The 16903-nt window shown below is 42.0% G+C and overlaps 2 protein-coding genes across 4 annotated transcripts; one reads left to right on the top strand and one right to left on the bottom strand.

The window, feature by feature from the left end:
* The first annotated feature begins 257 nt into the window (after nt 1-257).
* LOC119745633 lies at nt 258-5921 on the top strand. Its single transcript, XM_038222179.1, has 6 exons — nt 258-365; nt 2032-2153; nt 2419-2480; nt 3925-4170; nt 4490-4655; nt 4862-5921. The coding sequence occupies exons 1-6, from the start codon at nt 258-260 to the stop codon at nt 5046-5048; spliced, it is 891 nt and encodes a 296-aa protein (XP_038078107.1). The 3' UTR covers nt 5049-5921.
* On the bottom strand, nt 5145-15536 carry LOC119745272 (CCR4-Not complex 3'-5'-exoribonuclease subunit Ccr4-like). 3 transcript variants are annotated; one of them, XM_038221714.1, is made up of 8 exons: nt 15020-15147; nt 14785-14860; nt 12490-12690; nt 10455-10634; nt 8965-9144; nt 8143-8223; nt 7251-7370; nt 5145-6315 (listed from the first exon to the last, which is right to left on the bottom strand). In XM_038221714.1, exons 2-8 carry the CDS (start codon nt 14788-14790, stop codon nt 6070-6072), a joined length of 1014 nt encoding a protein of 337 aa, XP_038077642.1. In that variant the 5' UTR covers nt 14791-14860; nt 15020-15147; the 3' UTR covers nt 5145-6069. The 3 variants fall into 3 exon arrangements, with proteins under 3 accessions (XP_038077642.1, XP_038077563.1, XP_038077480.1); XM_038221635.1 differs by having other exon boundaries at nt 14728-14860; XM_038221552.1 differs by lacking the exon at nt 14785-14860 and having other exon boundaries at nt 15020-15536.
* Between the last annotated feature and the right edge of the window lie 1367 nt (nt 15537-16903).

The raw sequence follows: 16903 nt of genomic DNA on the forward strand, positions 1-16903 counted from the left end.
GCATTGTGTGACGTCAAAGAGATCAGAAATGCTGATTATGACGTCACAATTAGTTTTTTATAAATTAATTTTTTTCTGTTTCAATCAAACATAAAATCATAACTACATTACTACATTCTGAAACTACCAGGAATTATTTTGTCTTAAAAAAAGCAACAGTTTTCCACGGTGTTAATTATTTCTGTGAACTTCATTTCAATAAATTAAAAATGTCCGCTTTCAGTGCTACGTTTTGTAATGATTTTCGCAAGTGAATAATGTCAAATAACTTTGAGGATTATAACATAGTTGCAATTGGAGATAGTGATGCCTGGCAGAAGTTAGGATGTGAAGTGTCGAAGATAAGAAACTGCAGACTTCTACAAGTAAGCGTACAATATTTGTCCTATATTAATTCGCCCTTGCCCCACTGTACAAACATGGAATCGGTAGTTCATCTCTAATATTTTACAAGTTCCGTTCATAAATCAAAACCCTGCCCCTTTCCACAAAATTCTCTTTGCGAACTACATATTTAAACCTTCCTCCATGCATGGAGTGACTAAATTCCTGCTTCTCAGCTCATCGCGCCACTGGTGTTTATTGTTTAGGTACGTGCGGTCCGGCCGGCCCATAACAAAACATTAATGTCTTTTCATTCCTTTTGGGACGGGCATGACGGGGTCCTAAACTACACGATGACCACATGTATATAAACTAGACATTAAAGGTCTTTTTGCTGGTCCCGGCCGCGACCTCTTAAATCTGAGTGACTTACTTAACTGACCAAGGGCGGATCCAGAACACAATTTTTTGGGGGGCCAAAAAAAATTTTGGTCCCCCAAAAAGTGGGTCAAACAAATTACGGCGTTTTTGGATTCTAGATGCTCTGTGGTGCGATCTGAGGCAATTTCTGATCACTTTAACCAATGTTTTTTGAGGAAAAGATTGTGGTGTACTCATTGCCTGCCTTTATTGCGATGTCACATAAAAAAAAGAAAAAATTGGTTTCGTTTTTTTTTGGGGGGGGGGGGGGCATGGCCCCCTTTGCCCCCCCCCCCCTGGATCCGCCCTTGTAACTGACTGACTGAGAGGATAGCCAGAAAGTGCTATCGTCAGGATCGTATGATGATTATAATACAAAATGGGTTGAATCTGGCCCACTTATTATGTATGGCCTACAACAGATGCATATCACATGAACAAATCGACTGCCATGTAGACTAGCCATCATGTTTGTTAGCCTTTATAGTCGAGGAGCTATACCCGGACACGTGGGACCCTGGATGTTACAGCACGAAAAGACCACGCACGCGTGGTGTCATGTCGTTGGTACCCGCAAACCACCGTTAGATTGGTATGGTTAAAATATATCTCCGTAATTATATGCATGATTTATGGTACTTGGATATTAATGAATAAGTGATTACTCACGAGATAGTAAAGGCGCAATTCGCCACTCGCATCTTTTTTTTTTTGTGCCAGCATCCGGGGCGCCACGCGTTCGGGTAGCCACGCGCGCCTTAACTAAAGGCTATCATGTTTGAAGAAATTAAACACTAAAATACACTACTTTTTTGTCTCGTGTTTTTTTTTTTCTTTTTCCTTGACCGTATGTTTTCATGTTTATTCTTACTGTCTGTGTATACTGTACTGTATTGTCCGTTTATGTGTTAGGTTGTCCTCTACAAGCCTCGGTTTATATGAACAGTCCACTAGGCCTATACTTTTCACCCTCCTTTAATATAATTATTTAGTCGTTTGTAATTTCAGATAATTTTTATGTACTATTATTATTTATACACTTAATATAATACCTTCTTTTATTTGAAAACTTAAGTTGACTTTACTTGTGGAAAGTGTGGAAATAAATGTTGCCTTTCAATTGAATTGAACTACTCGCATATCACGGGCGCCATGTTTTTGTTCTTCATAAATACATTGATTTCAATGATTTTTACAGTCAGTTGTGTTTTTTTTACCAGTCTTGAATTTCCCCCTAATTCGGGTTTATCATCATCTTGTCTTGCTGATACCATTTCTATATTGCAGATACCAACCTTACAAAACCCGTACAGTGTTACCGACAATTATATGCTAAGGACTATTTTTCTTCTTCCGGATGCGATCACTGTATACCAAGGAGCCTGTAACGCATGGATACAACGATTAAGGTAATCTTTAAAACAAAACGTCAGCCGGGATGTAAACACGACTTAAAATTACAAGCGCACAAAGTTTTATTATGATCTCACGAAATAGCACAGGCCTAAGCCATCGGAAAATCAACACAAAACGTTGAGCTGAGGTTTAGTCTAGTTTACTTGTTTACATTATTTAGTCTACATAATGCACAAGAAAAAATAAACGACAGAAGCAAAACCCCTCCTATATTATTTCGTGTTCCATTTTTTGTTCTCTTTTTATTTTTCATATAAGGCTTGGACCGAATGTTAATACACCGATCATATGCATTGTCCAAGTTCCTGAAAGAAACAATGGTAAGTGCAGGGTGATGAATTTTTGGTAATTTTATTGATCAAACTTTAAGTAGGCCTCCATGAGACTATAATACAGTAAATTCATAACTAAGCTCCTCTAGCCTCCTTCGCGAGGGGGTGGCCCATTACGCGGCCTAAGTTCCCACGTGATAATGCAACTCGTGAACAAACGCGCGAACGCGAATTTGTGGCGTCACGGGTAGTTTTCGAGCACCGAAAAATTAGCAAAAGTTCAACACATTTTCATCTCCGGCAAATTTTGCAGCGAATGTTTCGTGACGTCAAATTCGCTTCTCATTCGCATTAAATGCCAGTTCCTCACACTATCGAAAACGAAGCGAATGTCATGACAACAACTGAAGTTTCACTGTAACCTCTGGTATTACCTCAAACGAATTTGCTGCACATCGACATTCGCTTGCATAAAAGAATGAACTCTGGTACTCTTTAGTACGAACCAGTGTCACATGAAAATCGGACTCGTATGAAAATCGGACTCTTTTTTCCTTTTTATTGGTTAAACCCTCTCACGTGACCGGTCCCTCTCCTAATTATCTATGCATGAGCATGCGCAATACGACCAATGAGTCCGTATTTCATAAAACCTAAATTCATGCTACACCTGCCTTCATAAGTGACGCGAATGCGAAGATAATTGACGTCCGGAAAACATTCGACAGGCAGTTCGCCGTAGTGAAATTTCGCGTTCAACTTTGGGAATACATGTGCTTGCCGTGATGTCACAAATTAATATAATTCGCGTTCGCGTTTGCTGTATTGCGTTGACATTATAGAACCTGCCAGTACACACCCTTTGCGAACTATTCATCGTTTGAGCTGTGGGTGTAAAGGCCATTGCCAAGCGACCTTAGGGCCTGTTTAAAGTCGTCTCAAACGGGCTTTCAGAGCTACGGCTGAGCAATGCGCATTGTAAGTATGTTCCATTTTCTACCACGTCATTTTCTGCGAGCAGACAGTACACCATTAATTGAAGCATTAACACATATAGGACATAACTATCTGAAATAGGACTTATTCTAGAGCGAATGACAGTGATATGATGAACTGTTTGAGAAGGGGGGGGGGGGTGGTATAAATAGTCGTAAAATCATTGATGTAATGTACCGATCCAGTAAGCCCCTCCCACTGCGCACTGGGCAATTTTATTAACACGTGCTCCTTTCCAATGCCACACTGCATTTTCCTGCTGCGCGCATCATACGCGCGTGCACGCATGTCGGACTTTTGTGCACGCATGTTGGACTTTTGTGCACGCATGTCGGACATAAATCACGGCTGTAATTGGTCAGAATACCATGGGGCAGTGCTTACTGGATCGGTTCATCACAACCGTAACTAGCTTCTTCAATTACTGCAGCAGCATTGGTGTAATTATATTACGATTTTATTTTTTTAATGTTGGTAGGCCTATCCATTTTTTAAGCGGAGGAGCTAAAGCAACTGATGCAGGCAAACATCATCAACTGGATCATCACAACTCAGGAGATCTCTGCCTTGAACCTCGTGCGCATCATCCGATGCAGCCAAACCAGCATACAAAAATGCTTGGACACATCAGCAGGGCAGATAGTCGGCTACGCGACATGGAGAGCAGAGCAACTCCGGGAAAGCCGAACTGCGAGCGTAAACGCTGACGGTGCGGTGCCCGAAGACACGCGCGAAAGGACGGGTGAGTTTCGCCGGTTTTCTCGCTGATTTATTCAAACTTGTAAAACATCATTAGGGTAGATTATGGATGTCATGTTTGATAAAGCAGCGGTGCATGATTAATGGTGCCAATCAGGCAAATGTACGGGGTTTTGGGACTTGCGAGACGGATTTTCGTTGTATTTTATCACTTTGCATTTAGAATTAGCAATTATTTAAATTTGAATATTAATTTAAAGGTATACACAGCGGCATTCAAATAAAAATAAGCCAGCTTGCCAGTAGGCCTAGATAAACTAAATTTTAACAGCGGTTTTTTTTTTTAACTATTCCATGCGAAGATACTACACAGGAATCAAAGCGGGACAATAAAGTTGCTATGACTCCAACAATGACGTCATCCATAACCCCGCCTACGCGTAAACGTCTGCGCGATGATTGCGCCAATCGCAGTCCGAAATGTACGCAGACTCAGAGAGATGCAAACAGTGATGAAATAACACAAAAGTACGTTTTCACCATATTCATGTTGTTGAAATTACATTTATTTTCAATAAAATTATTTCACATAATTTGTATTAAATTCGCCAAAGATAAATGCATAAATTAAACAGGTCAATGTTTTGTTAATCACCTGAATTTGAAGACACCCGTACTGACTTTTACAAATATTACGTGATTTTCATATTGCATTGGTCTTAAACTCTCAACAGAAAAATGTCCCAGCCAAACCCATCGCAGAGAACCAAGCGAGCTAGACTCCAACACAAGGCGAATGTGTTGAACAAGAAGCTTGACCGAGCACTGATCTATATCTCGCGAGTGCAAAGCCTCCTGGACAGAAAGACTAATCATGATCAGAAGCATTTTGTAAAAAAAGACATTCACAAGTCTTACTGATTACCAGTGTTTAAAACAATACATATATTATTATCCTGAGGAAATTCAACTTCTAATATTCTTGTTTTCAATTTAATTTAATTCAATTTCAATTCAAAATACTTTATTTATCCTTAAAAAGGCAATTACATATGGTTGGACAGCTCATTAAGATACTTAGTAAATTACAAGTCGAGTAAATATAAGAATATAAATATATAAAACTTACATCAATTACAAACAACATGTCCTTTTCTCAAGTGAAATTGATTGATGTAAAAACTCATCACATCTAAAAACACTTATTGTAATTTAAATGTACACCTGATGAATAACGTTAATTTTTAAGACAATGATCTCTAGTTCCCCAAAATGCAAATAATATAGATATTTGCATTAAATAAAAAACAAAATGGAAATCCATGTTGTACCCGTTTGTGCAAAAGTTGACCTTACTAAAAAGACTGAACATTCCCAAACATCAGTATAAGGAGGCTGATTCAAATGGCCGAATTAAGCTTAAGTTTGTTGTGATGTAAAAAAAACTAATACTAAATTATAGTAGAAATATTTCAGGGGCCAAAAGATGAAAATAGTGGTAGTGCAATTAGATGGATTCGGCGCTAATAAGAAACTCTTTTGAACAATGAGATTGGTTTTTGTGGCTAAATAAGGTATTTTCTAAGTAATATTATGGTCTCTTTATATTGTCCGTTTACCTTTGAACATTATGCAATACAAATTCTCTTACTTTAATATAGGTAGAGCTTATAATGTCAAAACCATGTTAAGATGGTGAGGTTTATATCCAAATAGAAGTGTTGCTGCATACATGTAGCACTTACAAATGTGTAGAATAAAATAAAGATATTAAAATGCTCACCGATGATAACATACAGGGAGCAAAATTCTGTCCTAAATTCGTTGTTTGCAACTGTCGCGACAGGCGGATGGAACGTGTTAAATTCTACACGAGGCGTATACTACCGGTATGCATGGTTTGCAATCGTGCATACAAAATATAACGGAGCAAAGTTGAATACTACAAGGCTGAATGTAGCTCAGGTTCACGGGATCCAGAAGACTTCAGAAAGGCAAACTTAGCTTTGATGGGCAGGTGGTCGGAGGGGAATACGGCATTAGGGCAGGCATGGAGAGGTAGAATCAGGTCTTCGTCAATCATCTTGAGAACGGCTTCGCAATGCAACGAGTCAGAGCTGTACCACACGTAGTCCAGGGCTGACACATACTTCTCTGATCCGTAGGCTTCCGGGTCAGTTTTCCTGACCTGATAAAAAAAAAACACACACACACAATAAAAAGCTAGTCCCAGAACTGCGAATAAGATTCTATTCAATCGATTCAGTATGGCTATGTATTTGAAAAAAGCCAGTTTTTTCCAACGCTGATCGGCCGACCAGCGTTGGAAATTGATACAAAAATACCACTATTCTTGAAAATGACAGTATACCAGGTGCCATGATTTTACAGGATGCTTTACACTGTCATTCACTAACAGTCCAGCAAGGTTTTTCAAAATGATTTGTTAGTTTTATTTTTTGATGTTTGCAAATGTTGTATTTTCCCTTTAAGCAACTCTTATTCACACGTGAAATCAGTGAGTGAATCAGTGAGTCAGTAAGGTACAATGAGCTGCCCCCCGAGCCCCAGTGAAAATTAGGCCAAATGACAGTTATCGACTAAGCACTTGAATAGTGATGTGTTGCCAAGCAAGTTTTATTTTCTGCAACCAACTATTGTCACTAATCATAATGCACATCATCGCTTGATAACGAAATTGTTGTACAATTTTTGTTTTCTTTAAAACTAATTCTTCCAGAAACCATGAATCGGAACTAAAAGATGATTTCATTTAAAAAGTGGACTTGATTAAACATGATTTAAGTAAGGAACTACATTTTCTCCAGTTGGACTTCTAAAAAGTAAACCTACTAGCTTAAACCACTAGGCAGTATTGCTGCGGTATTTCTCGAAAATCAACCCTAAATAAGTCATCTGAAATCCTGTGATGTATTATTCCAATGCTTCATGCATGCGTAATATGGTAGGTGACTATACTTGGTTAGAAAAAGAAAAATTGGTGGACCGGCCTTCTTTCCCAGGAGGACCCAAAATCTGGAATCAAAATCTGGTCCACTCGTACGTGAAGCACGCACGGAGTTCACGCGTCTGCTAGTATTAAAAAAAAAATGATGGACCTACCTTAGGATGCGTTGGTGTTCCATCAAACAATGCCTGTACGACCTTACTGAGTTTGTCCCTCTTGGGAATATTAAAGAAGGCCGAGGAATCTTCGAAGTTGGAGAATGGTACGTCATGTCCCTTAAACAAAACAAAAAAAGAGCAAACGATTAAACAACGATTGACCACAGAAACTATCGGTTGTGTTGGCTGAATCAGCCTCGACTCCACAGGCGCGTGCGCCTTCCTTCGTCAAGATCGCGCAAGGCATGATGGGAACAATCAACATGGCGCAGCAAGATCGTACCCATGGAAACGAGGTTGTGGCTGAATAGAATGATCCCCATTATACACGTGTAAAAGGTCGGCACCAATCAAAGTCGTGATTAATGTTCAACACGCGTGCACAATTGACCTATCGCGGTAGAATCGCGTTAGAATCAAGTCAACGCAGCTTGTGAAATACATGTATTGTCCAATTACATGATATACAAATGGACGCGGATCGCGCAAAATCTGAGACAAACAAATCTTAGTGTACAAAAACCCCATAGGGTTGTCTAAGGGGCGTGGCTTACTCGAAAATGGCGATAGCTTAATTTAATCCCGAAATGCATGCGGGTGCGAGTAAGACGCGCGCGTCTGGAATGTACAGTGTGACGTTGGAGAGACGCACGTGTCGTTGCCCACATGCGCAGTGATCGGTCCATTGCAGTTTTAGTTAGTGAATTTTTGTACATTCTTGTAATACTTTTAGCTCACAAAATCACATTATTTTAATTTGAAAATCAGGCTTGAGTCCAAGTGGCCAAGTTTCCGACACCAAAATTGTCGCATTAATCTTTATATGTTTTCAAGTCACTTTGTATTTTTTTCTCTCGTGATTTGATAGATATAGATTCTTCACTGTTACCACAATTGCTTCATAAGCGCTCTTTAGGTTCCTAGAGTTGTGCTTGAAACAAGAAGGAAATACATCCACCAACGAAGGCACCTGCAAAAATGATAACAAGTGAAAACCATGTGACAAAGATAGACAAAATGTGGCATGCAATATATTTGTTGAGCGTGATTGGACACTGTGCGTGATCGGTCAATCGCACTGCGGTATCGGTCGATTCTGTAGGATATCTCGGATTATATTTACCTTTTAAAAGAAATCCTCCAGAGCCATGAATTAAGCCCGGTTCATACTTCACGCGAAAGCAAGTGCGAAGCGAAATCCATGTCGTCGACAATGGTGGATGCGCTTTGAATGTATTGTTGACGTCACAAGTTTCGCTTCGTTTCGCTTTCGCGTGAAGTATGAACCGGGTTTCAGAAAGAAAAATTGTGTTGGCAACGCGATCGACCGATAGCGTCATGATCGACCAATAGTGCAATCGATCCATCGCGCACATAGACCGATCGCGCCCAACATTATATTTATCAACGTAAATGGGATGAAGCACACATCTTAACCATTATGTCTGATGCAGAAAAAGGCACATGTGTTTCCCTAAAGCTTTGTCCCTATACATTGTAATAATTATAACACTTTTCATAGACTAAGCACACAGAATTTGGTTTGAAAATTAACCGTTCTCAACAAAAGATCTGTTGTTCTTTCTTTATGTGTTTGTAATCAGGATGTATGTATTACAAGAGCATCCAGTGAACCAACAAAAACCCAATTTGTCTTAATTAGGCAACTCAATGACCCCGCAACTTTTTCAACAAAGAGCTAAAATGGTACCTTCCCGTTTTCTCCAGACTTGAAGTCGCGCAAGTACGTTGTCATTGTTTTGTTTAAACTCCCATCATGCAAAAGCTGGTACCCCGGATGGTGTGGTTCCTGATTGAAGTCGCCGCATAGGATGTGCGGGGTACCAACACCACCGGCGAACTCAACCAGTCCGTTTATAGCAAACGCAATCTGTGAATTAATCGAATATTTCAAAAAGAATCTTATTTTTAAGTTGTTACGGGAGCCTCCACAATATGTTCCATTTCCATCTGCAACAAACAAGATTTGTTTTGGTTTTGCATATTGAAGAGTAGGTCAACATAACAACTAAGTAACTTACGTTTTAAAAACAAAAGAGAAAAAAGAGAGACTTGTTGCGAAAAACATTATCCGAAGCTGTTTTCTCGAAGTTTTTGTCATTATGCATTTACCCCCATCAGGAGTAGATGATAACCTTTTTTTGAATGTAGACAATTTATAGGAACATCTTGGAAATATTGTGTTTTGAGTGGTGTGAGATTGTGGTACTGATGAGAAGAACACGGACCATCAGCGTCAGCATGCACCGGTTGAATTCAGGAGGAAAAAAACTTGGATCGGGAGTGGATGTTGGTTGTAAGAAAATTATTACAGTCACTTCTCCAGCATACAAGACGGTCCTGGAAAGGACTGGAACTTCAAGACATTTCGTTAACTTTCAGATGGCTGGCCAAGTTTCCTGTGATGAAGCTACATGTACTTTCTCGAACATACAGGGTGAGTCAAAAAAAGCGGAACCCAAACCCCAAAAATTGTATTTTCATATAAAAAAAAATATGTAGCATCAAAAATAATAATGACTCGAAAGCCAATTTCATAAGCTACTTTTAGATGAAAAAAAAGTACTGAAATTGCTCAATCCGTTCAAACAATATCACCATTTAAACGCAATGACCCCAAAACCTGTTTCGTCCAAAAAAAGCAATTTATTGTGTTCTTACTGTTTGGAACAACTAAAAAAACTGACAAAGAATACTTGTATCAACAACTGTAGTACACAATATCTTTATTAACAACCCTGGTTAGGCAAACAATATGGTTTGTAAAATCCACTTTTTTTCAAAGACGGGCCTTCAAAATGACTTTGTTGAACATTTTAAACTTTTAAACTGAAGTTTTATCGCTGGTGATGTTTGAAGACAATTGTGATCACTGTTCTTGAAATCCCATTTTTGGACGAAAGATGTTTTAATGTAATTGTGTTTAAATGGTGATATTGTTTGAACGGATTGAGCGATTTCAGTAATTTTTTCATCTAAAAGTAGTCTATGAAATCGGCTTTCCGGACATTATTATTTTTGGTGCTACATATTTTTTTAGATATGAAATATAATTTTGGGGTTATGGTTCCACTTTTTTTGACTCACCCTGTATATGTGGCATTTCATCCACGTACCGATAGAAAGCAGTTTATTGATGCAGACAGATTGCAACAGGTAAACATTGAAATCATGCCATACCTCCAATGTTGTCAAATCCATCTTCGTGAAGAAGTCAAAGCTCGTGTGAATGTTTCCAACTGCAACACGACTCTTCGTCTTCAAACAACGCAAAAGGGTGAAAATATACACTCTAGAACTGTCTATCAGATTGGGTAGTGAAACGGCCGCATCCTCCGGCAATTGACAGTTTTCACTTTCCTGTATGTAAAAACAACACAGTTTAATTGGTTTTTCAGAGAAAAATTAGACCAGAAAAGAGCAGAGGCAGAGCAGAGCAACACACAGTAGAGCAGAACACAGAACAGTAGAGCACACCACAGCACACCACAACAAAGTATAGCATACCAGAGCACAGGACAGCCGAACTGAGCAAAGCAGAAAAGAGCAGGGCAGAGTAGATAACAGCAGAATACACCACGGCATGCAGATTAAATACAGCAGAAAAAAGAAGGACAGAGCAAAGCAGTGCAGAGCACAGCAGAGCAGTTGCTGTTCTCTGCTCTGAGCAGGGAAGAGCAGAAAAGAGCAGGCTATGGCAAAGCGGAGAAGCAGAGAGCAGTGTGAAGCAGAGCAGCGCAGTGCAGAGCTTAGAGCTCGGCAGAGCAAAGCGGAGCCGAGCAGTGCAAGACACGGCAGGGCAGAGCCGTGCAGTGTCGAACAGAGCAGAGCAGCACAGTTCAGCACAACAGGGCCCAATTTCACGGCGCTGCTTAAACAGTTAGCAGAAAAGTTGTGCTTAGCATAGTGGACATATTTGCTAACCTTCAGCACTATTGCACGGCGTGGATGTGGTAATGGTCACGCGCAAGTTAAGCAAATTTTTCCTCTGAAGTAAACGTGCCTTTTGCTGTGCTTATGCTTACGGTCTCCATGAAGTAGACGGAGGCTCTGTTAGCAGTAAATCGTGTGCTTAGCAGCGCCGTGAAATTGGACCCGGAGCAGAGCAGAGTACATAGGCCTACAACACAGCAGAGCAGAACCTAGCCCCATAAATGTGGCCTATTTACTGGACTGCCTCCGTAAACATAGGCCACACATCCACATGTACAAAAATCGTGTCGACTTTGCCAAATTTTGATTTCCACATTCAGGCTTAGTTTGTAGGTTTGTTTTGCTTTTGAAGCATACTCACCCTCTTTATAGGCTAATCAGAAAGTGCTGCCTTTTTCAGATGTATATTTTTCGTGAAATTTCCAGATTCATTTTTACACGTTTGCGTATCAAAATTTCAACATGAAATTTCACAAAAATTAGACATCTGAAAAAGGCAGCACTTTCTGATTAGCCTATAAAGAGGGTGAGTATGCTTCTAAAGCAAAAAAATCCTACAAACTAAGCCTAAATGTGAAAATCAAAATTAGGCAAAGTCGACACGATTTTTGTACATGTGGATGTGTGGCCTATGTTTACGGAGGCAGTCCAGTAAATAGGCCACATTTATGGGGCTAAGCAGAACCCAGCTCAACACAACGCAGCAGGCAGAGCAGAGCAGTGCAGAGCAGGAAAGGACCAGGGCAGGGCAGAGCACAGCACAGCAAAGCAGAAAACACATCAGAGCAGAGCAGCGCTGCTCTGCACTGCTCATGAGCAGTGCAAAGCACATCACATCAAAGCACAGCACGTCAGGGCAGAACAGAGCAAATACACAGTGCAGAGCACTGCAGTGCAGCAGAGCAGAGCACCACTGTGTACATCAGAGCAGAGCACAGCGAGCACAACACAGCACAACGTGACACAGCAGAGCAGAGCGAAGTCTGCATACCCAGCCTCGAACCTATGGCGGACAGTGGATTTACATTACGCGTGTTAACACTATCATGAGCAGAGCAGAGCAGAAAAGGGGAGAGTAAAACAGAGCAGTATGCAGAGCAGATCAACAGTTCATACTGGAACAGAGCACCACAGACCACAGCAGAGGACAGGAAAGCACTGCAGGTCGAGTTGGGCATGCAATGCATAACAGAGCCTAGTACAGCGCAGCAATATACCACAGCACACCAGAACACAGCAGGGCACATCACAGCACAAGAAAGCGGCACTAGATATATTTTACCTTCTCAAACAGGTGTTTAAACTGACCACACTCCTCCTTCACTAACTGAAACCTGTCATCTCGGTAGAAGGTGGCACTACCATCCGTGTTGTCCTTGTCGATATCAACTGTGTCGTCTTCTGGCCTCATAAAGTAACAACCGGCGTAGCCTCTCCTCTGCATATCCTGCCTAAGGACATCGTCGTAGTATCGAGAGTTAACCTGTCAATAAAAGCAATTTCAGATGGGCCTACTTAAATTTAACCTTAAGGAATTCCAGCACAAACACTTACTCAACACTTTAAAAATTCATATGATTTTGAGCCATGCTGTAGTTGAGTTTAAACACAACTTCCTCATAGGCAATGTGCGGGATTGCAGGGATGGGGGGGGGTTGTCCTTGCTCCCCCCCCCCCCCCCCACAAAAAAGGGCAGTGAACACCAATAGCGATGTCCCTACGCAATCATTTATACCAGTATGCGTTTAGATTTTCACACAGTTTACCTAAATTTGCACTGTATTTTGTTCCAAAATGGTGTTATAGCTGTAAGACATTGTGCTTGTGCCCCACACTTTTCACATGAAATTGCACAATGGGCAATTCCGTAAATTCGGACGCACATGTACTGTACATGTCACACACTTTATAACGAGCTGCTGCTGGAAAGGTGAATATGATTCATCACTTATGCGCCTATCAATTGTTTCCCCCACCCCTCTCTCTCCCCCCCCCCCCAGGCTACCTCACCCAAGACGTGGGGAGTCACTTTTGACTGAGTGACAAAGTCCCCACCCTTCGGGCAAAATTTAAGTGACAATCCCCGACCATGCCCCGACATACATACATGGGGCGCACTAGTGATTGCCTTTCCATGTAGTACACCAATGGTAGCAATGTAATTTGAGTGACCAAAATCCCCACCCTGGGGCATAAAAAAACGTGACCAAATCCCGACATCGGACTTAGTAAATGCATTAATTGGTGAACCGGTGTCACGGTCTCACTTCTCCGGCGTACTAGCTTCTCCGAGAGGGAAATTTTGCTTCAACACGCATGCATGCGCAAAATTGCGCAGTAGTGTAAATTTTCGCCAAATTTATTTGTGTGCCGAGTTCTTTGGGGTTGTAATGGTTCACGTAAGATCTTAGGACATTTGTATCGTGTGTACGTTACATGGTACCAGTCGAATCCATAATTTTCGTGGCGCGCACAACTCCCAATAACCAAAAAAACTTAATCCTTTTTAGATACTATTTTCATTAGTAATGAATATGGATACTACGACCCTGCCAATATTGGCCAATGAGGAATCAAGATGTCAAGCTCACGCCTCAAACTCTGACCAATGACAATCGTTCCTCTGGGTCTGACGACTAGTAATAGCTGGTACCTGGAAAGGAATTTCAAGATTATTTCTTCTTTTATTTCTAAAGTTTAAAAACTAACTTTTATTTACAACTTATATTTGATTTTTCTTAATAGATGGATCGATGATCAGTTAATTTTAGAAAAATGAAGAGAAAAATAATTTACAACTTGATTGGTTCACTGCCCCCATAGGTTTGTGCATAAGCTGCACTGCTTGTTTGTCATGGGTGCATATGTTTCCCAATACGTATGTCCCCCAACCCTAACCCTAAGGATTTTGGGGAACATAAGGTATAGGAGAACATACATGTATTGGGGAACATCGGGTAGACCCTGTTTGTCATCCATACGTAATGCAATTCAAATGACCAAAAGGTTTACAATGTATTAGTACAGAGGTCAGTGATGGTGACCAATGGCCATGTTAGTTGTTATTATACAACACCTGAATATATCCCCGTCATCTGATTGGTGGATCGTTGATCACATGTCATTGAGTTATTCGTCCCAACGCACGGCGCGCGCGCAGCGCACAGTGCACACGGTGAATAGAACGTCCATTGCACGGTGTCACTGCTGCCGGTGTGGTGGTGTCGCTGTTTTAAATCGAGATCAATTGAAAATGATGGTTCTCAACCTGTTGAATAGTTTGCATAACTTAAATATGATGAACTTGTCGAACTTTTTTAAACAGTTTTTAACCTGAATAAATTGGCTATTAAAATTCAACCAATCAGATGACGAAGATTTATTCAACTGTTATATAAAACAAATAGCGTCGTCTTAATCTCGCTGGCCACTGTGTCCGCCACCCTGAGCTTGCTGCCCACCCAACCATACTGTGGGAGCCCACCCAGGGCACTGCCTTAAGAGGGAGAAGAAGTCTGACCTTTGTGGACCAGCTCAAGAGGGACACTGATCTCACATCTGCGGAGGAGCTGCGCACCTGCATGGTAGATCGAGACAGCTGGAGGAAGGGGACTCAGGGACTGGCTCGTGATGTCGTCACTACCCAGGCGATCCTGACATGATGATGAAAAAAAATAATGAATGTTTCATGTTCGTGCAATGGAAAGAATAATTTCATTCGGTGACAGATGAATGTTCCATTCCACATCTGTCACCTCATGAAATTATTCTTACCATTGCACTCACAAACATTCATTATTTGTATAATATACCTCTTGCATGCAGATAACATCTGCATCCTTGTGATGGTCAATCTCCTTCATAAGCAGAGGGTGTCTCCGACCAGTAGTCAGCAATTCGTCCGGACAGGACGGGTAGATCCCCTCCGGACAAAAGGCCTTGTTCAGAATGTTGTAAGTCATCACCACCAAATCTCCAACGGCGTGCTGCGGGCCTGGTCGGTGTCCGCTCCAGACCCATTTGCGTTGTAGATTTGGCGGTACATGTAGATCCATGGAAGAACCTATTTTCTCGACCACAGCAAGAACTGGACTTAGCGTTGGTTCTGTTGGAAGTTAGTTACGGCAGCTTTGAATACCTGCCTGTGATTTTTGTTCGATCTTCGATGGTAAGCACGTCACGTGCACTGCATGTGAGGAGTTACGGAATAGTATAATTAATAGCGGAATAACGTGTGAGATAGCCTTCAGCTCTACAACGTACATGTAAATGAAAGTATAATACACAGTACTTTATCTTATTAAAGCCATGGGTACAATGATCACAGTCCAAAGATCACGACATCACACGGATGTCAGACAAGTCGACCGTTGAGACAACTCGACTCGGGACAAGTCGACCGTTGAGACAACTCGACCGTTAGACAGGTCGACCGTTGAGACAACTGGACTCGGGACAACTCGACCGTTGAGACTGCTCGACTAAATGGAAATGAATGCACGTGGATCAGAAAAAGTTGCACAAATCTGTGGCAAGACCGATCACGGGCGCGGCGCGGGCATACTCGATGTACAGAGGGCGCTCCGATCCGGTGGCCGTCGCGTCGGGCCGGTGCGCCCCGCCCGGCCGCGAGGACCGGGCCGTTCTCGGCACGCGGGCACGTCGACCGGTGCGGCAAGTGGGCACACAGGCCAGGCAAAAACGATGCCACCGTGCACGGTACGGCCACGTTGATCGGGGATGCGCGCACGTGGCCCAGAACAAACGAACGATGTGCACGGCCAATCACGCTGCGCTATATCGGCTCTTTTAATGCAAAAAAAAACCTTCATATGTCATTACTCCCAAACGGCGACCAGCCGCCGTCAAAATCCCCGGTACTTTCCCCAAACCTAGGCCCAAAACATGCGAGGCGACTTGTCTCAACGGTCGACTTGTCTTTCCACTTATCGCACATACGGTCGAGTTGTCTCAACGGTCGAGTTGTCTCAACGGTCGACTTGTCCCGAGTCGAGTTGTCTCAACGGTCGACTTGTCTGACCCCCCATCACACAACCAGCCGTTTGGTTGCGAAGGTCACACACAACGGTGCATTGACCCGGCGACCCGCACAGCCCCACTGCGTTGACCGGACTATACATAAACAGCAGATCGATCCTGCGTGTTTCAGCAGCGCGCGTCATGCGCACGTGCACGCACGTCAGACATTAACCATTGTGAAAGGGGCTTTCACACTAGACGAATTCCCCGGCAATTCCCCGGGAAATTGCCGGGGAATTTCGGTCGGTCTGTTCACACTACAAAAAAATCCCCGGGGAATTCCCGGGGAAAAGCTTTTCCCCGGGAATTTTTTACCCCTGCTCGGGAGTAGGGTTAAAGGAGAAATCCCCGGGGTTTTACGTATTTCCCGGGGAAAAGAAACTAGTGTGAACATCGGCGGGTTTGAACTTACCCCACCTTTTTTTCCCCCTGTATCGATCGCATTTTGCGACACAATATTCAAGTGCTCCGAACTTTTGGAAATAAATCGCAACTTGCAAACGGTGTTCAGTTTGTCGATCGGGCCGTCGCGTGACTGAAATACTCACAACTTCAGTTCGCAGCGCCTGGAAATGCAACTTTTATCCTCAAAACATAACCATTTTCCAGCAACGTTTGAACGAACATGTAGGCATTATCCATGATAATTTTCCAAC

Source organism: Patiria miniata, unplaced genomic scaffold (assembly GCF_015706575.1).
Source record: "Patiria miniata isolate m_02_andy unplaced genomic scaffold, ASM1570657v1 HiC_scaffold_1, whole genome shotgun sequence".
NCBI classification, from domain to species: Eukaryota; Metazoa; Echinodermata; class Asteroidea; order Valvatida; family Asterinidae; genus Patiria; species Patiria miniata.